Source organism: Cornus florida, unplaced genomic scaffold, assembly GCF_030987335.1.
Source record: "Cornus florida cultivar Cherokee Brave unplaced genomic scaffold, ASM3098733v1 CherokeeBrave_3.0.0_Hap2_Chr04, whole genome shotgun sequence".
Lineage (NCBI taxonomy): Eukaryota > Viridiplantae > Streptophyta > Magnoliopsida > Cornales > Cornaceae > Cornus > Cornus florida.
This window is the reverse complement of record NW_026775574.1, coordinates 13,055,088-13,079,386: the sequence shown is the minus strand read 5'-3', so window position 1 is coordinate 13,079,386 and position 24,299 is coordinate 13,055,088. Positions and strand designations below refer to the sequence as shown.

Genomic DNA, 24,299 nt, shown 5'->3' with positions numbered 1-24,299 from the left:
CTTGATTCTTGAAAGAAGTCTCCAGATCTATTGGCTGTATAATCAAACTATGGGTAATGTACTAAGGGAGTAATAGGTCTGAGACATTATTTGAAAGGTGCTAATATGTTGCCTACTACATTATATGATTATGTAACCTATTGATCTAACGGTACATAATCAATAATAAATAATCCAATGGTATATAATTAATACATATATAAATATATTAATATTATATATAAAAACAGATTATTATTGGATCGAATCGGTAAAATTCATATCCGATTTGTTAAGTTAACGGGTAATCGGATTCAGATCATAAACGGGTTACCGGATTTTTTGTTCAATCCATATCCGGATAATCGGATCGGATTTGGATTAGAATCTAAATCCATTGGCAGGTCTAGATGTGATGTTTCGTAGGGGAGCACGATTTCGGCGACGAAGGAGGAGTTGGTGGCGAAGACTAATTCAACGATTGTGAGTTCGTTCAAGAAGATTTCGCTCTTAATTCTTCCACCCCTCTACTCTCCCTATTTTTCTATCTCCCTTTCTCTGCACAATTCTCTATCTGGTATGGTAAAGCACTGTGTTCTCAGCCAAAAGAGAAAATAAATATTATGAGGCGTTGTTCTTGGCAGTGGGGTGGACAAATCAGAGAACAACACTTGGAATGTGAGAACATATTATCGGTGTGGCTGTATTAATTACCGGCAGGAACATGGTGGACACCGACGAAAAGCGAGGACATAACTGCAAGTACTAAACGGTGGTCAACAAAAAATCCGGCAGTGGCAAGTAAGGAACGGAACTGAAGCACGATGGTGGGTGCAACGCATAGCGAGACACAACGTTGTGGTGATATGATGACTAAGCAACTGGATACACTCTCATATGATATTAAAATCCGGCAGTGGCAAGTAAGGAACGGAACTGAAGCACGATGGTGGGTGCAACGCATAGCGAGACACAACGTTGTGGTGATATGATGACTAAGCAACTGGATACACTCTCATATGATATTAAAATTAGGGAAAAGAACAATTTGATTGAATGTTTGATTCAAGAGATAAGGTAACTTTGGTGGGAGTTTGGTGTTTGGTTAAGCTTATATGGGATAACAACAAAAAGGGCAAATTAGTCATGCCACTCATTTATTTGGCTTTGTCAGCCGACAATGTCTGATAGGGGGTCTAATTGAATTTTTTTCAAATATGGGGGCTCTTCTTGAAGTATCGACAAACCACAGGGGGTGTAAATGAATTAAACCCTTATTATTTTTACCTCTCCAAACCAGCTTTAGTGACATTGAGTCAAGCTCTTATATTATAATACTATATTTATATTACATTTTATGGAGTACAAGAAAATGAGAAAATTATTATTTCATAAAATTTGGTAAATAAATCTATCAATATATATATATATATATATATATATATATATATATATATATGTTAGGGGAGTTAATAAGCCACCAAATCTTAGCGGGGGGTCAAAATAATAAACTTTGAACAATTTATTTGTATACAATTTGTTGAAATTTTAAGAAATGATGGTATAATTTACCCCAATATATATATATATATATATATATATATTTATTTATTTATTTATTTGTAAATGTCCGGCACTTCTACAAACTCAAATCTTGAGTGATATAATGATTTTTTTTTTTTTTTTTATGCCAAACTAGGAGGGGTGGGACACGGGTAAATTTACTCAGAGAATTGGACACTCTACCGACTAGTCCACTGAATAATACCCGAGTAATATAATGATCCATTGAGCTCGATTTTGGGCCTACTACTGATGTCACACGTCCTGGACCCCTGATATTGTCTACCCCAACCCATTTCACTTCGACAATCAACTCAATCTTGGTTGGGCCCAGTTCAGGTGTCCAGAACTACTTGAATGCCATATGCAGATTCTGATATTGGACCAGTGCTGCTAGGCCCATAATTCGTAACCATTCAAAAAAGAAAATTACCATTAACCTTCACATACCAATGAAATATCACATTTGTCTCCCATGAAATTATTAAAAAAAAAAAAAGTCAGTATTGCTTCCCTTCTTTGAGTTTCTGAGTCCGGCCTGTATATAGATATAAAAATTATATATAACATTATACACGTACGTATGTATAAATGTATATGTAAAGTAGGAGGGCGGTGATATTAAGAAAAAGATTGAGAAGTTGGCAAAGACAGCATTTGCATGTGATGGGTAACGTTTTCGAGTTGTAAAGGAATTGGGAGACAATTAGACATGAAGCTTCGCACTTCGCAGCGAACATGAAAATTGAAGTGCCAAAATGGTGCGATTGTGAGCAACAATTGGCTGTCAAACCCACGTTCTCATTAACAAATTTCTTCTAATGTAATGCACATTCTGTACTCATTTTGTCAGAGAGTCAACTTCAAAGTTCACTCCACCATTTTTAATTTATACATATACACAAGTGTGTGTATTTGTATTGACATCATGTGGAGTTCAAGTATTATTCACGCATTATAGCCATGTTCAAGAGTCCGAATATAGAGCTGTAACCTTTTGTACTACCTTTCTAATGAGGTGTCAGCTGTTCACTTCTGAGAAAAATCCATACTTTCTAATTACAACAACTAAACTTTTCTCCTAACTATTTGGACTCACTACGTAAATATTGTGTTTCAATTTGGCTTAGGCAATTCATCTGTCTTCCTCTTTTTCTTTATACCACCTTTTAATTTATTCATGACTATATAATTAAAACTACATAGAGTGAAACAAATATTCAAAATGAAGGCAACCACATATCTAGACTTGGTGACCATCGATCGAATCGGATCATATACACTAATATTATATATCTAGACTTCTGAGAAAAATCTAATACTTTCTAGTTACGACAACTAAACATTTCTCTCAACTATTTGGACTCACTACATAAATATTATGTTTCAATTTGTCTTAGGCAATTCATCTATCTTCCTCTTTTTCTTTATACCACCTTTTAATTTATGTACGATTATATAATCAAAACTACATAGAATGAAACAAATATTCAAAATGAAGTCAACCACATATCCAGATTTGGGTGACCATTGATCGGATCGGATCAGATCGGATCATATCTATTAATATTATATATATATATTTATTCTCTTATGCACTCTATATATATATTTTTTTCCCGATTACTTTATATTTATTGTGTATCTCTTTCAAATTTAACTTTAATCATAAAATATCAAATCAGAATACATGCAATTATAAAAAAAATTAAGTGAATTATGTAATTAGGGTTCTAATTGATGAGAAAGAAGCCATTCATTTATGGTAAAAAATTGTAATTTTTAATTTTAATTATTGAACGACTAAATAGAAGGTGGTTCTTATTCTCGTAAAAGAGATTGAAGATATATAGTGGCAAAATTGAATTAAAATTATTAAGTTATATAATTTTTAGTCCAGTTTGGATGTTATAATAATAAATTTTGTTATTTTCTCTCTTTTTTCTATATTAATATTTTTTTCTATATATATATATAAAATAATAATAATAATAAAAATAAAAAACTTGTCAACTCACCACACTGATGTAGTCCAACACAAATGAATTTGAATTTCAATTCTTTCTAAGTTGAAATCCAAATTTCGAAAGGATGCGTGGTTCCAAACAAAGCGTTAACATGTCATTATAAAAGACAAAGTCCCCAACTATTCGTAGCTGTGCTCATTGACCTGTTGTAAATCCTTGAAAGTCCAATTTGGTTCTTCCTCTCTCAAAAAAAAAAAAAAAATGGCAGGAGGTTCGGTGACACCGACGCCGGTGTTGAAGGATGAGCTCGACATCGTCATTCCCACCATAAGAAACCTCGATTTCTTGGAGATGTGGAGGCCATTCTTCGAACAATACCATCTGATCATCGTCCAAGACGGCGATCCAACGAAGGTCATCAAGGTCCCCGAGGGATTCGATTACGAGCTCTACAATCGGAATGACATCAACCGGATTCTGGGTCCCAAGTCCTCTTGCATTTCATTCAAGGACTCTGCTTGTCGATGCTTCGGTTACATGGTGTCCAAGAAGAAGTATATCTTTACCATCGACGACGATTGCTTTGTAAGGACCTCTTTTTGCCTCTGTTTCTTTTGTTGAAATTCCCTTTTTGTTTCCAGTATTGGAGGGCTTTGGATCTTGCTTTGTTCTGGGTTTTGATGGGTTTAGATAGTGGAAGTTTGGTTGCTTTGTAAAGTACCTCTTTTTGCTTAGTTTCTTTTGTTGAATTGATTTTGTGTATTTACCCTTTTTTGTTTTGGGGGGCTTTGGATCTTACTTTGGTTTGGATTTTGGTTGGTCTCTCAATTGGTGGTGAAATTTTGGGGTTTTGATGGGGTTTAGATTTGTGGAAGTTTGGTTGCTTTGTAAGTACCTCTTTTTTGCTTTGTTTCTTTTGTTGAATTGATTTTGTGGGTACCGTTTTTGTTTCCAATGCTGGGGGCTTTGGATCTTACTTTGTTTTGGGTTTTGGTTGGTTTCTGAATTGGTGGTGAGATTTGGGGTTTTGATGGGGTTTAGATAGTGGAAGATTGGATTTTGATTCGAATTTGTAGATGGGCATTGCAAGTATCTTTTTTGGGGGATTTTCATTCATGGATGTTTTTAGGGGATAGGCCGAAAGTTTGAATTTTCATTTGAATCTGTTGCTGGGTAATGGGAATTTCAGATTTTGAAGTTTGTTTTTATGGGTAAAGGAAAGTTTCAGATTTTTTTATGGGATATTTGTTGCTGGGTGGTGGGAAGCTTATTATAAGTCATGGGAATTTTAAATTTTGAATTTCTTGTTGGGTAATGTGAATTTGTTGATTACTGTGGCAAAGTTTGGAATTTTGAAATTTAGTTCATAATGTGAATCTTTTGAGTGTGTCCTTGGCGCAATGGTATGGGTTGCTCCATTGTGACCTGGAGGCGGTTTTAAAACCAGAAACACCCTCTGTAAGAGGAGGTAAGCTTGTATATGTTTGACCCTCTCCAAACCCTACAATGGAGGGAGCCTCGTGCACTAGGCTAACCCTTTATTTGGTAGCTAACCTGTGGTCCTTATTATTTAAATTCAGGAAGCTTCAACTTTTCTGTTTCTTCTGTGTTGGTGATGCACAGGTTGCTAAAGACCCATCTGGCAAAGAGATCAATGCACTTGAGCAGCACATAAAGAACCTCTTAAGTCCATCTGCTCCATTTTTCTTCAACACTCTTTATGATCCATACAGAGATGGTGCTGACTTTGTCCGTGGATACCCTTTCAGTCTCCGTGAGGGTGCACCCACAGCTGTTTCTCATGGCCTGTGGCTCAACATCCCTGATTATGATGCTCCAACCCAGCTTGTTAAGCCTCGTGAGAGAAACACGAGGTACATATATCTTTTATCTGGAAAATAAAGGAATGTCGACTTTATTTGACATGATTGCCAATAACCTTACATCTTATTATTAATTTTTTCATTTTTTCATTTTTTTTCAGATATGTAGATGCAGTTATGACAATACCTAAGGGTACCCTGTTCCCCATGTGTGGTATGAATTTGGCATTCAATCGCGAACTGATCGGACCTGCAATGTACTTTGGACTCATGGGTGATGGTCAGCCAATTGGACGCTACGATGACATGTGGGCTGGCTGGTGCACCAAGGTAGTTTTTGCAATTTGTTGCATTTTATTTATAGTGTGTTGTTTATATGTTACAGAAAACGAAAAGGAGCTATTATCATTTCTCTGGAACAACTAGACACCTACTCAATAAGTGTAAATGTTTTCTCTTTTTAATGATTAATAATGTCTTGTTAGGAATCTAACAAACGTGTGTTCGTGAACTTGTAGGTGATATGTGACCATTTGGGATTGGGAATCAAGACTGGTCTGCCCTACATATGGCACAGCAAAGCCAGCAACCCTTTTGTTAACCTCAAAAAGGAGTACAAAGGTATCTACTGGCAAGAAGAGCTGATCCCATTCTTTCAATCGGCAACTCTTTCCAAGGAATGCACTACGGTTCAAAAATGCTACCTTGAACTCTCTAACCAAGTCAGGGCTAAACTTGCCAAGGTCGATCCCTACTTCGTGAAGTTAGCAGATGCCATGGTCACTTGGATCGAAGCGTGGGATGAGCTCAATCCTTCTGGTTGAAAAACTCTGCATGGCAATCTAGCGGCATTGCAATAGTAGACTCTTGCCTAGCAATTACTTTCCTTCCATTTTATGATGTTTTAACATTTCAAATCAGCAATTTTCAAATGTTATAGTCTTAATTTATCACCCCGAGGATTTATTAATGTTTTACTAGAGAAAGGAAAGATTTGGAGGAATTTGAGAGCATACTCGTTATGCGTATCAGCGAATGCAATCTTTTCCACTCTTATATCTGTGCATCTCTCTCTCTCTCTCTCTCTCTCTCTCTCATTACATTGAAGTAAGTTTGAAATCTCTTCTTTAGTTCCTAATGTATGTGTTGATGATTATCTCATTACATTGAAGTAATGTTTTGGAACTAGTTTTTGCCTTGTGCATCAGAATGCAGGTGGTTGATTGATCTAGAATCACTCGAATGGGATCTATCTATTAGAAATATAAATACTTTTAGGCTATTTTCGGCTGCATGGAATTGAATTAACTTTGCAAAATTGAACTAAATTTTTTTTTTTTTCAATTCCAAAACTTCAATTCGATGTAACCGAATGCAGCCTTAGTTGCAATACATGAGACACCAGCATCTGGTATCAGAAGAACAGAGAGAATCAGGATTTTTCCGATTTCAGTATACAAATTCAAAATTTATGTTAAGCCTTAAAGTCTAAAGAGGTATTTATATATATAGCGTTGCTCCATCTATTCAGATAGTAAATTAAATCTTGGAAAAGAAATGTGTGGAATCCATGTTCAATGTTGAATAGAATAACTAATTTGAATTCTCGTGGAAACGAAAGGAAAACCATATTTTTCCAGCTAAAAAAGAATTGAAAAGAAATAAGAATACATGATTTGCGTAAACATTCAGTAATGTCAGATTTCACGAGAAACACTAGTTGTCATGACTTGGGGCATACCTTTGAAATAATGCAGATTGCCAAGCTTGGTTCCTGTAGATAGTTCCCACATGTTCACAAGTCCATCACATGTTCCAATGATTCCGTGACCAGCTGATGCACGACTTCACAAGTCAATGCCGTGTCCACAAATGAAGAATCACAATGACAAATTGATGCGAACCGCTCTCTAGGCACTTTTAATTAAGTTAACAATCACTGTGTGAAACTGCATTTCTGTGCTAGCTTGCAAGAAGCAATGGAAACACAAGTTAGAAGTGTTGTCGTGATATTGTTCATATTTGCTCTTGTTTTCGTAGGGCTCGGAGTTGGTGTTGGGTTGCAAATCAATAGAGATGATCATCAATCAAATGTAAGCTGCACAGAGGGTGAACTTAAAGCTCTTCTCAAGTTGAGGGAATCTCTCATTGATCATTCAAATCGTTTGTCATCGTGGGTTGGAGAATACTGTTGTACGTGGACGGGAGTGGGTTGCAGCAAGAGGACACGCAGAGTCGTGATGTTTGATCTACCCGGTTATGATAGAGGCAGCTTGCAAGGTGAGATAAGTCCTTCTATTCTCAATCTGAGGCATTTGCATTACATCGACTTGAGCAATAGTAACTTTTCAGGAACCCAAATTCCAGAATTCCTAGGCTCCCTTAAGAACCTGAGATATCTTGACCTCTCCAATTCGGGTTTTGAGAGGGAAATTCCCCCTCATTTTGGAAACCTCTCCAACTTGCAACATCTCAATCTTGGCTTCAACTATTTACAAGGTCCAATTCCTGATACTCTTGGAAGGCTGTCATCTCTCATTTTTCTTGATCTTGGTAACAGTAGATGCTCCCCAATTATGCCTAGTTGGTTGTGTAAAAATGAGCAGCCTTGTTCATTTGGGACTCTCTGTTGTAAGTTACGGAGGTCCAATTCTTCCTTGCCTTGGGAACTTGACTTCTCTCGCAGTTTAGTGGTTTTCTGCCAAATCAATTGGGAGAGTTTAAGATGCTAGAGGAGTTATATATCTTTGAGAATTTATTTAGTGGTCCAATCCCAGCATCACTTGGAAGATTCTCATCATTAAGTTGGCTATATGCATCTGATAATCAGTTGAATGGGAGCATTCCTTCGAGTCTTGGACAACTTTCAAGGCTAGAGGGGTTAGATGTCTCTAACAATCAGTTGAATGGGAGCATTCCTTCGAGTCTTGGACAACTTTCAAGGCTACTGTGGTTAGATGTCTGTAACAATTCTTTGGATGGTGTCATATCTGAACTTCACTTTGCCAAACTCACAAGGTTAGTATGGTTGGGCATGTCCTCAAACTTGTTCATTATGAATGTGAGCATCCAATGGGTTCCTCTTTTTCAACTCCAATTTATTCATGTCTTCCTGCAAATTGGGACCCCAATTTCCTCCATGGCTTCAAACACAAAAACATGTTGAAGATTTGGTAATTTCCAATGCAAGCATCTCAGATACCATCCCTGACTGGTTTGAGGATTTGTATTCTCGTAACAATGGCTTAGATATATCTCACAACCAGATTTGTGGAAAGCTGCCCAAGTTTCAAGAATCTAATGCTACCCTTGAGTGGTATCTATATTTGAATTCCAACAAGTTTGAGGGCCCCTTAACACCATTTCTGTCAGATGTCACGGAATTTGATTTGTCTGACAACTTACTTTCAGGACATTTTCCTCTCGGTGATGATAATATTTATATGAATTTCAGAGTTCTTTTTATCTCAAATAATAGTTTGACCGGTGATATTCCAAAGTATATATGCAAGATGATGGCTTTGCAAATACTTGATCTCTCAACAAATAAATTATCAGGAGCACTCCCTTGGTGCATGGGGGACTTGGATCTACTGGGAGTCGTTGATCTGACAAATAACAATCTTCATGGTCATATTCCAAGTTCTTTGGGTTCTCTACAAAATCTTTATTCTTTACATTTGAGCCACAACATGATTCACGGGAAGATCCCTTCGTTTTTGCAGAATTTGACATCTCTGAGCATTCTCGATCTTGGTGATAATGAATTAACTGATATTATCTCTTCATGGATTGGAGAAATGTCTAGCCTACGATTTCTCATTCTTCAATCGAATAAGTTCTATGGTTATATTTCTCCACAGCTCTGCCAACTCTCTGCTCTTCAAGTGTTGGACCTGTCGCATAACTGGAAGTATTCCTCCCTGCTTCACCAACTTCACTGCCATGGTTGCGAATCTCAATGCGGAACATATAAAGAAGTGGTATCCACAATACACAGAGAGCATTTTAAATTACATTAAAGGAGTTGAACTTGAATACACTAGCACACTCCCATTTCTCACATCTATAGATGTTTCAAACAATCAGATAGTTGGAGAGATTCCTAAGAGTTGATGGATCTTACTGGGTTGCGGAGTTTCAACGCATCCAAAAATAATCTAAATGGAAGGATCTCGAAGAAGATTGGAAATGTGAAAGCTTTGGAATCACTTGATTTGTCAAGAAACAAACTTTCTGGTTCAATCCCTCAACTTTGAACTTCTTAAGTTACTTGAAACCATCATTCAACAACTTGTCAGGTCCAATACCAACATGAAATCAACTCCAAACACTCAATGGTCCATCATCCATCTATATGGGCAACAATCAACTTTGTGGACCACAAATCTTCAAGAGCTGCCCTGGTGATACTTCGTCTTATGGTCATCATCATGATCAACATGCTCCTGAGTCGGAAGAACGTCTGGCATTCTATGCTGGCATTGGACCTGGTTTCTTGGTTGGCTTCTTGGGTATTTGTGGCATTTTGCATTTCAAAAGGCCTTGGAGGTATGCGTGGTTTCAATTTGTGGAGAATACTTAGCAAAAACCTACTGGCGGCAGTTGCAGTGAAGGCAGCTTGGGTGCAGAGAAAGTTCCACAAAGATGAAATGTGAGGATAATTTCCTCTCTAAAATGGTTAGTCTCTCTCTATCTCTCTCCAAACACATATACAGACACACACCCATACGCATATATGTATATATGTATCACATGAATACAAGCACATATCTAGTTTAAACTATAGCCAATGCACTATATATTTAAGCTCCTATGAATGACTAATTTGGGTACTTGATTTTGTTTCTTTGGTTTTTGTCTATATGAAACTTTTGAGATATTCTCTTATTGCAATTTCGAAATGGAAATTTATTATAGCAGTATTCTTAACCATAGTGCTTGGCCTATGCATGGTTTTCTCAATTACAATCAGAGCATCGAGAATACATAACCAATTACCATTCATTCTTAGCAAAATGTGGTAATAACAATTAATTTAATTATTTCTTCTTTATGTCAGTTTTAATGTTCACAATCTTACTGTGAAATGAAGCTACCCAATGAAGTAGTATATATGAACTAAAAGACATCAAATGTGTTTTCTTTAGTCATAAGGAAGGATCATTTAGATGACCTTAATAAATTAACTTTACTGCATTTTAATGTACATAAAAAAAACCATGATTACATCTACTTACATCTTCATCACAACCTTCATAGGGGCTCAAATTCATTTTTTTTCCTTTCCTTTTTTTGCCACAGGGTTTTACATTCAGTTGAAGCAGAGGAGATTCAGGTTGAAGCAGAGGAGATTCAGTTAGACAAGGATCACTACTACAATAAAATTCAGAAAAATAAAGTTAGACAATGATATTATATATTTTTGATAATTTGTTATAATGTTAGTGTGAAAATTGTGTGCCTCTCCTAAAACATATATTGCCTAGATTCAATATCTATATTCGCGAATTATTAGACTCTGTTATTTCATGTGCTCAAAATTTGATCAGCAACAGTGAATAGAATTCTCAAACTTGAGACAGACCTATATTCAAGAAAATTTTCATCCTTGATAAAAATTTCATCATCAGCATCAGTAAGCCTCTAGTACATTCGTAGCCCTATGAGATAGGGCAAACCACCTTGATGACGATGGTTCACTGTAAAAAGCTAATCTACTTACATTGAACGTGATGTTAGGTGGATTATTTAACTGGAACCACATAGAAGAAAAATAAGGTGGACATTTACAAATTTCTCACCAAGACGTAAAAATTAACCTCCTAGGTATTGCATTGCCTGCAAATTTATACATGAAGGAAAAAGAACATCATGTTAGAGAGAGTAACTCTTTCGCTTATTTCCCGGTTAATTTGAAAAGGCCCCCTGGGCGTGCAAATAAACAAGCAACTGGCTACCACAAGCTACAGCCAAAGCGCCCGACCTTGAATCATCAGTTGCAATACATGAGACACCAGCATCTGGTATCAGAAGAATAGAGAGAAAATCAGGATTTTTCCGATTTCAGTATACAAATTCAAAATTTATGTTAAGCCTTCAAGTCTAAAGAGGTATATATATATATATATATATAGCATTGCTCCATCTATTCAGATACCATATTAAATCTTGGAAAAGAAGGGTGGTTGATTCTGTAGGATGAAGTGTGCATCACTATCAATGCGTCATTAAGCTTCCTACAGCTCCAGGCAAAATCTTACCGGATCATATTGTTGGTAAGGTTTTCTCATATGTACAGCAGCACGATATAAAGAAAACTTCCATAACATTCCCCGAACCATTTCCATCAAAACAGCAACAGGTACAAACAGATACAAGTACAAATTGCATTTAACTCATTTTAAAGTAATACTATAATGTAATTGAATTATTGGATATGCTTTTTAAGTACATGTCCACCAAGTATCGGACACATATCCCATACTCATGTCTAAGGGATGTGTGTCCGACACGGGTACTTCACTACTTTTGAAGAGTCCATGTAACAAAAGGTGGTACTAGGCTACTAGCAGCTATTTCAATAAACACTAAAATGTGGAGGCTTAACTTAAAGTAGCCTAAATCACAATGTTTGGTGGATAATGGAAGGATTCTACATTCCAAATGGAGCCTTAGAAATGATATGGTATAAATGTGTGGAATCCATGTTCAATTTTGAATAGAATAACTAATTTGAAATCTCATGGAAACGAAAGGAAAACCATATTTTTCCAGCTAAAAATGAATTGAAAAGAAATGAGAATACATGATTTGCATAAACATTCAGTAATGTCAGATTTCACGAAACTATTTAAAAAGAAACACTACTTGTCATGACTTGGGGCATACCTTTGAAATAATGCAGATTGCCAAGCTTGGTTCCTGTAGATAGTTCCCACATGTACACAAGTCCATCACATGTTCCAATGATTCCGTGACCAGCTGATGCACCAATGGCAGCAGCCCTGCACAGTGAATTTTATGTTTTAAACTTCTTTGACATTAATTAGAAAGGTCTCATCTGCATCTCAGATGCAATCAACCATTCTGGACTAGGTCACAACATTTCTTGCTCATCAAGGCATTAACTACATGCTGCAATCTCACTATCTGTTCATAATCTATATTTCTTATCCTAATGGCCTCTAAAATGCAGGTACTTGTGCTACTATCTTATTACTCCAATAGTTGGTCTTGCATTAGCAGAGAACAAATCCATGGTTACTAAGCTGCTGTTCATGCGGCAATAGAATGTCCCACACAAACCAAAATATTCCCATCCATTTTCTTAGCATTAAAAGATACAGAGACAGAGAGATATCAATAATAAGATTGAAAAGGCTGGAGCAACATCATCCTTGATATTTTAAATAAGATTTATGTGTGCAACAAGTGAATTGGTTTAATATGCTACAGAGAATAAAGAGTTAAATAGATCTCAATGAAATGCATATACACAACGAATTAATTTCATATCTATAGGACATTTAAGAAAAACAAAAAACTTAGAACTGGGGAGTTCATTTGTATGTTGGAAGACAGAAAAATATTATATGGAAAATTGAAAAATGCTTGTAGTTATTATTATTTAAAAATAAAACTTGAAATCACCTTGGATCCAATGCATTTCCCAAGATCACTATGTTTTTTACCAGTAGAGCTAACCTCCACCATCCAACTGGATTTATTTTGCAGTCACTTGATCGATACCCTTGTTGAACATCAGAATCAGAGACGGTTGAGATAAGAAGCCAGATAGCCATATCTTCCTCCTGCATAGGAAGAAAGGCCCTGTTCTCGCCCTGCTTTGATATGTTTGTTGCAGCCATGATTTCATTGATATGCTCTTTCCCATTAGGGTATGTGGAAACAGAATCTTTCCCTTGCCATCTGAACAAACTGATTGGAAGGAATTGAATAACTGAAGTACTTGGAGCAGAAAATTTCGATACAAGGATCCGTTTGGAGATGTCCCTGAAAGAAATAAAAACCGCTGTGTCAAATACTAAACAAAACATTATGAATTAGTATATCTAAATTCATTTTTCCCTTCTTTTTTTTTTTTTTTTTGGTGGGGGGGGGGGGGGGTGGGGTTCATGCAGGGGAATGACCAATATTAGATTCCAAACTTCCTCAGAAACATTAATGAGGCTAATGGCAGGAAACAGCAGAACGGAACATTACAATTTTATAGAAAAAAGAAGAAGAAAGAAACAATATGAATAGTAAGCTGCACGATGTGGCCGTGGATAAATTTCCCAAAATGATTTTCACAGAAGACGAATAACTCCCGAGTCTTTATGTGTTTGACTGAAATTGCACTTCTGATAAAATTTGTAAAACTTCAGTTTCAGTGCTTTTTTCCATTCTAATGGAAATCAAAATAAATTCACCAGTCGAGAGAGTCAGCAAGGAAGGATATATCATCCTAAATTTGTCAAAACTGATTTGAAATGGGCACAATCAAACTCCACCTATTCTTAATAATATACTAGGATTAGGAATCCTGGTCCTTCTATAGTTCTCCCTTCATAACAAGATGTACCAATCCCTTTTGTGGTCTTTGCATGCTTTTGCTATTGCCTCAAATATCTCGAATATTTTGAAAATGAGCTTTTCATGCTTCACAAAACCTACATGATTTGATTTTTTTTAAAAGAAAATCTACAAAATGAGAAGTTCGAAGTGTAATTGGAATTCCAAGAAAATGACTTGGTAAATAGAGCTGACAATGGGATGTGAAATCTCAAAAACTATCAATACATGCAACTGAATAAAATGATGTTACTACCTAAAGTAAAACAGGGCTGCATAGAGCACTTCACAGTCACTGCTCTCCACTTATAACAAAAGTCCAGGCAGCAGAAATAATTTGATCCAGTAGGGAGCAAATCTTAAAAAATATATTTCTGGGGTAGGAACCTGGAAGCCAGTACCTCCATCTGCAATGTGGTTTAAACCACGGCAAATTTTAATAGCTTGATTTCTCATTTTAGTTCCAATCCATATCAAAACTTTGGCTACTTCTATCACTGTTCTGTGCATATTTCCCAGCATATGGCCAATACATGATGATTAAAGCTATGGATCTCATACCAATTTCAGCTAGGACCAAAATTGATGCTGACACTGAAATTGGTTAACTTTCAAATTGTTAATCGTTTTAAAAATGATGAAACAAATGGAAGCAACTTTTGTTGGAGGTTGTTTTTAAAACTTAGAAACCTTTCAATAAGAGGGTAATTTTGAGACTGGCATGTGGAAAGGAGAAAAAAAAATATGCAAGAGGAAACATTATATACAGTTAGAGATAGAAGAAAGAATATGCAAACAGAAGCACATACAGCGTGGAAAGGCAGCATACCATAAACTAAATTCCCCAAAACCATTATGACCAACAACAAAAGCAGCCCAATTTGGAACTCTTTTTAACTCCACGATACCAGGAGATGAGCAGTCAGAAGTTGGTAAATCACATTCATCTGTCTGTGCACTGCGAGCAGTGAATTTGAGAACAATCAAATTATATTCACAATGAGATTAAATAATAAAAATTGAAGGTACCGACAGACATGAGAAACAGCATTCAACTGGCTACATAATGGAAGTAGGCACCAGGAGATCTCAAAAAATTAGTGTTACTAACATGTGAGCTCCAATCAATTCATGCATGCCTAGAATTAAGTTTGTGAAGCATACAGGCATGATATAAAGAAAAATTACCTCCATGTTGAGTTCATGACCCACAGGTGCAATTTCCCACTATCTCCCACGCCAACAAGATAATTAGGCTCACAAACTAATATGCAGTAAACATTATGAACTTTTTTCATCTTCACCAAAACCGAAACATAACCAAGCTTTACTTGCACAATCTTTACTGCATTCTGCTCAAATGAGTCTGATGTACATGCTGAGCATGGACAATGCACCTTCCCTTCCCTGAGAACATGAACGGGAAATTAGGACTCCAATTGGTTCTCAAATTTCATGTGAAATTTGAATGTAAAATTATATTCCACAAAAGAAGCAACCTGCAGTAAGGAGCTTTTATACTGTTAAGTAGAACAAGGAACTGCCCATCTGGAGTGAATTGCAAGCCTGATCCATCTAATGCAATCTAGTAAATGGAAACACAATTTCACGTAAATAAAATAAGCGTGCAAGTACACAAATAAAAGGAATTAATGGAAAGCAACTTTTACATATAACAACTCACTTCTCTACCAAAGGCATCTCTTAAAACAGGCAACACTATTGGCATGTGACCAATAAATGAAGGGCATCCTACATTTTGTTCCTTGATTGATACCTTGTATAGGAAAAGGGTTCTGTTGCTGTCAGGCAAAATACCACATAAAACACAAATATAGATTGCATTCCCATTTGTTTTCAGTAATACAGAAGAAACTGGCATAGGGTGGGAATAGCATCCGACAAGCTCTACACCCTCTGGATCATCTTTATGTGCCTTAGTCATGTGAGGCTTTAAGTCTGAACCATCTTTATTTTCCACACTATCATCACAGAAACTAGTCCCCTGTTTCTGCAACGATGATACAGAATCATTGAATTCAACAAGGTTCTGCTGTCTGAGCAACTCTTTGTCAACACAGGCATGAGATTTTTCTACACATGAAACAGATGGATTGTCATTTGAAGCACAAACACATCTTTGATTTTGCGATATAACAGGAGCAATATTATGAAGTAAGCAATCAGGATTTAGAGTATCTTTCTATTTGTTCAAAATGTAGGTATGTCCAAGTCTGTCTTCAACAGCAAATATAACTCTTTTATTTGGGATGTGATTGAAAGAACTACTACTAACTGGCTGAATCTGTGACGCTAGCATAAATTTTGTGGTAAATATGTTCTCGTGGCACAACCCTCTGTGAAGTTTCTGCAAATTATACTTTCTGTAAGAGTATCATTGTATTTTCTTTTTGAAGTAAAGGACATATCAACTGTACCAACACTTTCCTTTTGTGGTATTTGAACAGAACTGACCATGCCTGTCAAATTATCATCACTTCTACCTATGGTTGTTGAAATACAACTGCTATCAGGCTTTTCACTGATATAAATGAAAATAGTACAATAACATGTTAAAATTTTGAAGTTGTTTAAATTGCAATATTGAACAAGCACGGATTTTGCATTTCAGGATTTAAAGCTTTCAAGTTATTTTTTTAAATTTGACAGATGAAAGTTTCTTTGTTGTAGTGTTGCAAAAGATAATCTAGAACTATGCATAGGTTTTCTCTTTGGAACTAGTGGGACACAATTTAATCTCTTGGCAGTTTGACTAACTCAACTTGGGGCATATTCTTTCCATTTGAAGTTGAATGTTGGCTTTATCTTTTAGATAATAAAAAATCCAGATTGGTTCAATAATAGTACCTTCAGCACAATCAGGTGTGCTTTTGAATTCATTTTCCTTGGAACAGATTTCAAGGAATGTAGAACTTTCATCTGTATTTGTGCACTTATCATTGTTGCCTTCAACAAAAATATTCTTGAGGGGAGACGTGGAACCTGAAGTAGATTCAGATACGAGAATATTACTCTTTTCACGCCTTTCAGTCGAAGCCATGTGTACTGCATCATAAGAGCAGGTTTTTTTGCTATTACTAATCTCAACATGAGAAATTGATGACCCCTTCGGGACATCAACACTGACAGGCAGTGCGAAAGTGTAAGTAAATGTGTGTTGACCCAAAGTAGCTAGACCAGCTTCAGAAACTTCAGGAAACAGAGGTAGCTGACTAGGTACATCATCCCCACAGTGATCATTCTCAAAACTGTCGGGAACAATAGGAGTAATTGGGAAAACTGAACTATGATCTGTACTTAAGATATGCATCTTTTCCTTTTCCAGCCTTTCCAAAGGAGACCTCTCAGTCAGATCTTCAACTGCAAGTTAAAAAATATCTATTTATGACCTGATCAAAAGTAAAAGACTCTTCTGAGACCCATCGTATCTTGGTTAAGTGTTAAGCAACTATGCTAGACAAAACTAAGAAAATTATTGCAACAACAACAACAACAAAAGGGGGTTACACATTACCACTTACCAGGAGATGCAACATCCACACGGTCAGTTCCATTGTGTTCCTTTTGAGTTTTCATGGTATGAAGTGAAATTCCAGAAGGGTTTACGGTAGCCTTTTTCTTCCTAGAGAATGTCCTGAGCAGCGGAAGTGCTTGTGGAAGCAGAACTGTCATCATTGACTTGTCTATATCATCACCAACTGAATCAAAATCACTCTTTTCAGAACTTGCATTTGATGTGCCAATGTCTTCTTCTGGATGCGACTCAGCTAGCGACCCTTCAGAAATTACTACCTGCACAGCAACCAACTCACCTTTCACATTGTAAGGACTACCATTGTGCAGGGCAGAATCAGGGATATTGTCTGCATAAGAATACTGACACTTATCAAAGGAGAAGGGGCAGATAATGAGCATCACCAGTGGTAAAAATTAACAAGTTTAACACAATTAACTTGTATTCATATTTTAGTTGAAAGTATATAATAAGTAATACCACAAAGAAGATCCAAAGTATCAGGTGCAAAAAGATCCACATCAGTGTCTTTTGGAACTGGTGCTTCTCCAACTGTGTTTTCTGTTGCCATTGATAAACTGAACCCTTGAATTTCAGCATCTTTTGACCTATTAAGCTGTGAGAAATTAAGTATCTTTCTACCACTAAACCAAATTCTTACTTGATAAGTACTATACACAAATTCATGCCGAAATCAGGAAGATGAAAAGGAGAGACTAATCTACTAAAAGTCCTGAGAAAAAACATATTGCTATTAGATATTATTAATTATAAGATCCTAAACTATGTAGGAAATCAGAAGGAAAAGTGTGTAGTAATTGCAAAACACTAACATGCCCAAAAGAAATAAACCTGCATGCAAAAATAAAAGGAAGAATGTGTATATATATATATATATATTCGACTGAGGTTCTTACGGGTTCATCATATGTGTATAAGTTGCTCGCTATTCCTGTGACTATACAGTTTTCTGAATTAACAAGCTTGTTTTCTTCTTGGGGAAGAACTTTCTCCTTGAGATGATCAGAATTTTGAAAAGATTCGGAAGACAAACCATCTTTGGATGAAGAGGGAACATTATCTCCCTCAGCTACAGTTTCCAATTTCAATGATGCTGGGAAAGCTCCAAGATTATTGCAAATGCCGTGTTCTTCATCTGAGGCAGAGCTAGTCGTGGAATTGCCACTGTTATGATTTCCTAGAGTCTCTTGTCTGGAATTTGAGACCTCAGCACTGTGTGTTACTTGTGGTCGGAGTCTTTTGTGGACAGCTCCATTAACTAAATTCAAATTTGTGGTTTTTTCCTTTCTACTTCTCTTCCCGATAATCGATGTTTTTCCCAAGTATGGCAGCAGATCAGAGTTACTTGAATTTGTACATTGAGTGTGATGATTTGTTCCAGAAGCTCCATTGTGAAAGCTGGATGGCAACAAACTCTGTTCTGCAGTCCCATCGACATTTGCAACCAATTCCCGAAGTAACCTCTGAACAAACGGGTTTCTAAATCCAAAAAACTGCATATCAAATGCAAAGGGAAGGAATTACATTTAGCACAATATGCTAAATACAAGTTACATAAAGTTTGCAACAGATGATAGAGAAAAGGACAGAAAATTACAGGTTAATCATCATGTGCTTGTTAAAGACAAAAAATTTAAAAACTATCCACCATAAAACTAAATTAATTAAAGAACCACAAAGTTAAATGACCAACCACGGCCCAAGAAATTATCACAAGCAGTATCAAAAACAGAGACCTAAACTATTATTGAGGTTGCAAATATGATGGGCTGCTCGTAGACAAACCTCTGAAATATTGTACAATATGGTCACATTCCCATTAATTCCATTGAGCCTTCTGTTAATGTGCTTGAGCAGTTGTTTGTCGATTGCCTCATCAATCTTCTATATATTCTAATTGATGCTTAGATGACTATTAAAGGTATAGAGCTAAAAAAAACTTAAAGACTACAAAAACCATAACACAGATGTTTACAATAATAAATAAAAGTTTGGACAAATTCTTGTGGTACCTAAGTGCATATTAGGTTACACAAGTTCAAGCTCCAGATTTATTTTAAATTACTCTTTTGTTCAGTTATGAATGTTTATGTGCAGAACAGGAAGATAAATAACACAATATCCTTCAAAATGAAGGCAAAAGGTACAATCACATTCTAATTGAATTATTAAGCACCATTAGGTAGAGCCCATTAATGGAAGTTTTGATATATGCATTATGGCACGAGGAATACACCTCGTTAGGCAAGCAGCTACAGTTTTACCTACCTCCACGCCATCTATCTTACACGAAAATCTCTTTCCGCGCCACAACTTTATACGAGGGTAACCTTTCTTTTGATGGTTCTCCCATGCAATATCTGGAGTTTGCCCAGAACATGACTGTCCATCAGTAGAAGTGATCTGCGGAGAGGGGAGGTACAAGTTTATATTTAAACTAAAAGCTAGTGAGGCTCACAGATCAAAAGCCATTAAGCAAAACTACACACCACAAATAAAGGTCCTTTAAGAGCTTCATGAATTTCCATCTTATATGTAATTCCATTATGAGTTCGCACAGCTTGGTATCCAACCGGATAAGGGTAGCGATCCTTGCCCTGCATCGGAATACAAGTAAAGCCAATTAATAATGTAACACAATATGAAATATAGGAGACACAGCCTTGTTCTCTGTACACAAAGCACTCAAACAAAAGCTTCAGCAACCACATGTTAGCATACCAAATGAAGAAACTGCTCTAACATATTCAATATCCATATTTAAAATTAAATGGGAGCACTGAGATCAGTGACATGAATGATCAAATGAAGTAATTCATTGTTGAAGGACAAAGTGAAATCCAAACATTCTGGAAATGCCTCATATTTTGAAACTAGGAAAACAAATATAATACTTATGTGGTTGATGTTCTTCCTTTTAATAAAGAGGATGGAAGCTGTAATACCGAACCCACTACATCTTTTGCAAATTCTAGTTCATCTTCATCTATTTCCAAATCAAATTGGAATTTACATAAATCACCTTTATTAAAAGATTTAGGCAGTATCAAGCCTAAAGGACTTGCAAGAGATTATAAGAAAAAACAAAAAGGAATAAGGCAATAATTTTCTCCATAGATAAGAACCCTGAAACTACAACTAGCAGAGATCTCATTCAAGGAAATCCTTTTGAGTTTTGCTTTATCCTTTTTTTTATCTTTATGCTGCACACAATCTTGAAAAATAGATGCTCAGAAAATTTACTATTTTCTCATGAACGATCTCTCAGTTGGCAATTTTTTTTCCCAGCATTCCCATGCCATTTTCCCACTTTAGACAGACTAGCCAAGATAATAAGAAAGAAAGTCAACAGCCCAGCATTCAAAAGCTGCAGCTTTTGTATAAATTTTTAATTAGAGTTTTAATCCTTCCACACGGTAGGATTCAATTATTTTTCCACAATTTTAGCTCATTTGTCTTTTTTTTTCCCAGCACCTATTATGCGTGCTGATGCCCCACTTTCTACTCAAGCTTTATACCGATCCATTCATAATGCATCGAAGTAATGATGTCCGTTAATCAGTCTATATCACCTCATTGAACTTTTCTTCTACTAGATTTTTAAAGTAATGTCTAATCAATCTGTGTCTTTCTAACTACTAAGTGTAGGATTAAGTTCTATTAATCTTTTTTTCTTTTTCAGCTTCCCAGTAATCAACTGTCAGTATACTTTATGAGTTGGTTATTACTTGTTAATAAGCTTGTTCACCAATCTGACAATCAACTAATTCAAACTGTTCATTAAATCAGCACTCCAATTTGCTATCACAATCTTTGAACTTACTCGAAAAATTGTCAAATCCACTAAGCCCCTAACAGTGCACATAACTCGTATACAAGCAAATATTTATTTATTCAACTCAATTTTAAAAAATAATATAAAAAAATTCCCCACGTATTTTTTTTATTCCATTCAATAATAAATCTTTGATCTTAAATCTTTTTATCTTCTATAGTTTCACTAATTACGTTCTGTTTGAATGAACATAACTTTATAAGAAAAGACCTAGATTCCGATAAATAGCTTGCAACAATTTAGTAGATTATCATTGATTCACCAAAACAACTTCAACTAAACAAAACATTGATTAGAGCCATAGCAATTTAACGATAGAAATCAATCGGCAGTTATATAACTCATATATAGATATGCATATATATGCTTATACGGGGAAGAGAGAGTGTAATGAATCGAACCCGAGAGGAGCTCCAGTACTTCTTCTCCCAGGCGCCACTGTACAGAGTTCCGATCGAAACGATTTCGAGACCGTCCGATTTTTCGTCGTCAGGTTTCGCCATTGAAGCGAGAGAGACCACTCCAGTACTGTATTTTAACAAAATGAAGAGAGAGAGAGGGCTTTATATGGCGGGAATTTAAATCACGATTTGTGGGGGATTTTGGGTTTTTCATTTTTTTTTCCCTCCACGAACAAATGGAGAAGTGATTGAGTTACACGGAGTGAAAATCGCTTTTGGAGTCTGATTGCTGATTGGTGAGGAATACTCGAATTATTGGCTTTGACTTCTATTTTTCCTTAAAACATGTGGATCTCAGTTGTCCGTGATCCTGAAGAGTCACAATCACGTAACTATAAAATGATGGATTGATAAAAACAAACAAAAAAAAGGGCAAAAAAGCATTAAAAAAAAACCCCCTAACTATTCAAAATCAGCATTTTACACCCTGAATTACAAAATCGAACAAATCAGTAACATAACTATCAGAAATGTGCATTTTGACCCCTGGCAGTCCTTTCGGGCTCATTTCCGGCAACAGATGGAGCGCTTGAGTTTACTTTCTGATATAATTCCATAATTGCCCTTGCAATATGACCGCCTTGTCTATAAATTGAGTCCAAAATTCCTTCTTTAACTTTATATATATATACACATATATATGTATTTCTGTACTTTATAATATATATTATCATATATATTTTTTACGAATATATGTATATATATGCTTATTGTTTAATATAAAATTACATTTTTTCTTAAAGTTATATAGTTGCAGGGATCTAAAACAGCGTCTTGAGCGTCCTTGTGTAAACTCAAGCTTTGGGGTAAATTTGATCTGATCAGCCCAGAGTATCAGGCGATCCATTGAAGAAGACCCAATAGTTCCAAGAGCTTCATCGACAAAGATATATGATGAGAGATTCCCAAATCCTAAGAAGATAATGTTGGAATTTTTTTTTTATATATATATAAATAATAAAAATTATTTTATGGTCATATACACTACGTTTTCTAAAGTAAGATTGTAATGTAATTATTGATACTTGATGGATTGGGTTGTACTTTTCAATTTGGTGGTCTAATTGGGAGTATGGTTTTTATACATTTGGATTGTGGTTTTCCAACTTATTTGGTGTAATTTAATTCTAACCATTAATATCTAAGTTTTCATGATAGGAAAGGAGACTTGGGTATGCTTGCTTGTAGAGAAGTCGTCCCCCCCCTGTTATTATTATATATAAGGGTTTTAAAACCCTTATTCAGACCTATCGTATCGACAATTCTCATAAGAGGGTAAAATACTCTATTTTTCAGATCTCTCAAAAGGCACTAAGGAATTCACAAAAGGTACCTAAAGTTTAATCTTTTAATCAGGTATGATTTCAAAAACCTCTCTTTAATTCATGATTAATTTTGATTTCTACATGTTTTTATTATTTAAACCCAACAATTGGTATCAGAGCCAAGCTATAGTTTGTAGAAATCAAAATAGTAAAGATTGATTTATTATATAGCATACTTAAATCGGTGTATTTGAAATCGCACTGATTACCTTTGTGTCCTCGATTTTCGTGGGTGATTAATCATCTAAAAAAATTGTGTGTTTATAGTAGCATAAACATATGTAATTGATTCATATTTTTGTGGGTGAGTAATTGATTATTCTGTTTGAAAAATATTTTATACAACAAATTCATTGCACGCCAAACGAGATTTTTTTTTAGCATAAATTTGTTATGCAATTAATCAGTTTGTCTTTTAATCAGTAGTGCATGCACGCCGAATGAGATTTTTTTAGCATGAATTTGTCATGCAATTAATCAGTTTGTCTTCTAATCAGTTGCGCATGCACACCGAACAAGGTTTTTTTTTTAAGAATGAATTTGTTTTACAATTAATCAGTTTGTTTCCTTTATAAGTTGTGCACACCGAACGAGGAACAAAACAAAATCAATGAATTTAATTGCGAAACACATACTATATATAAAATATAGAAAGACATATATGTTTTTAAATAAATAAATTTAAAAAAAAAAAAAAAATCAGGTCCGTCATTGGGGTTTATGAGGACCAGTAAAGTGACCGTTTTAAAAATAATAGTCAAAATGAGTGATACATACTAAAAAGAGACACGCTCATGGAGGTTATTATTTTTTAAAAATTTTGAGGCATTGGTCTTATTGATGTCTCACAGTGCACTTACCTACATGAGGGCATTTGTTCTGTCAAAAGGTGATCAATGTCTTAGTGTGGGATAAGTTAGTAGAATATTTGAGAATGCTTGGATTATAACTAAATAATCCTCTTGCCAAAAGGTAGTGGAAGTATTTAGCAACAATTCAAGTATAATCAAATAGGTCTATGTGCGATTTGATCGCAAGTTTGGGGGTAAAATAAAAATCTAAAATTTTGCCAAAAGGTGATTTTAGATGGCATTCTATCTGTTTCTGCAGGGTGGACGTTTTTGCATATAATAAAACATCTTGAGAAATTCAGCTTAAAAACCCAAGCACGAATCAAAGTAATAATCCCTAAAACTGTGACATATTATTTTAT

At 35.6% G+C, this 24,299-nt stretch overlaps 3 protein-coding genes across 3 annotated transcripts; 2 read left to right on the top strand and 1 right to left on the bottom strand.

Annotated features, from left to right (window-relative positions):
- The first annotated feature begins 3,691 nt into the window (after positions 1-3,691).
- Positions 3,692-6,388, top strand: LOC132302750 (probable UDP-arabinopyranose mutase 2). Its single transcript, XM_059799684.1, has 4 exons — positions 3,692-4,094; positions 5,133-5,383; positions 5,494-5,662; positions 5,851-6,388. The coding sequence occupies exons 1-4, from the start codon at positions 3,771-3,773 to the stop codon at positions 6,154-6,156; spliced, it is 1,050 nt and encodes a 349-aa protein (XP_059655667.1). The 5' UTR covers positions 3,692-3,770; the 3' UTR covers positions 6,157-6,388.
- Positions 6,389-7,311: 923 nt separating this feature from the next.
- LOC132304731 (receptor-like protein EIX2) lies at positions 7,312-9,990 on the top strand. Its single transcript, XM_059802455.1, has 4 exons — positions 7,312-7,963; positions 8,110-8,350; positions 8,523-9,315; positions 9,634-9,990. Exons 1-4 carry the CDS (start codon positions 7,312-7,314, stop codon positions 9,988-9,990), a joined length of 2,043 nt encoding a protein of 680 aa, XP_059658438.1.
- A 913-nt stretch (positions 9,991-10,903) lies between these two features.
- Positions 10,904-22,309, bottom strand: LOC132302749 (uncharacterized). The gene is made up of 14 exons (XM_059799683.1): positions 21,702-22,309; positions 19,955-20,062; positions 19,734-19,868; positions 18,362-18,958; positions 17,925-18,060; positions 17,452-17,793; positions 16,778-17,290; positions 15,594-16,003; positions 15,409-15,494; positions 15,098-15,316; positions 14,739-14,867; positions 12,986-13,348; positions 12,224-12,339; positions 10,904-11,355 (listed from the first exon to the last, which is right to left on the bottom strand). Exons 1-14 carry the CDS (start codon positions 21,801-21,803, stop codon positions 11,243-11,245), a joined length of 3,369 nt encoding a protein of 1,122 aa, XP_059655666.1. The 5' UTR covers positions 21,804-22,309; the 3' UTR covers positions 10,904-11,242.
- Positions 22,310-24,299: the final 1,990 nt, after the last annotated feature.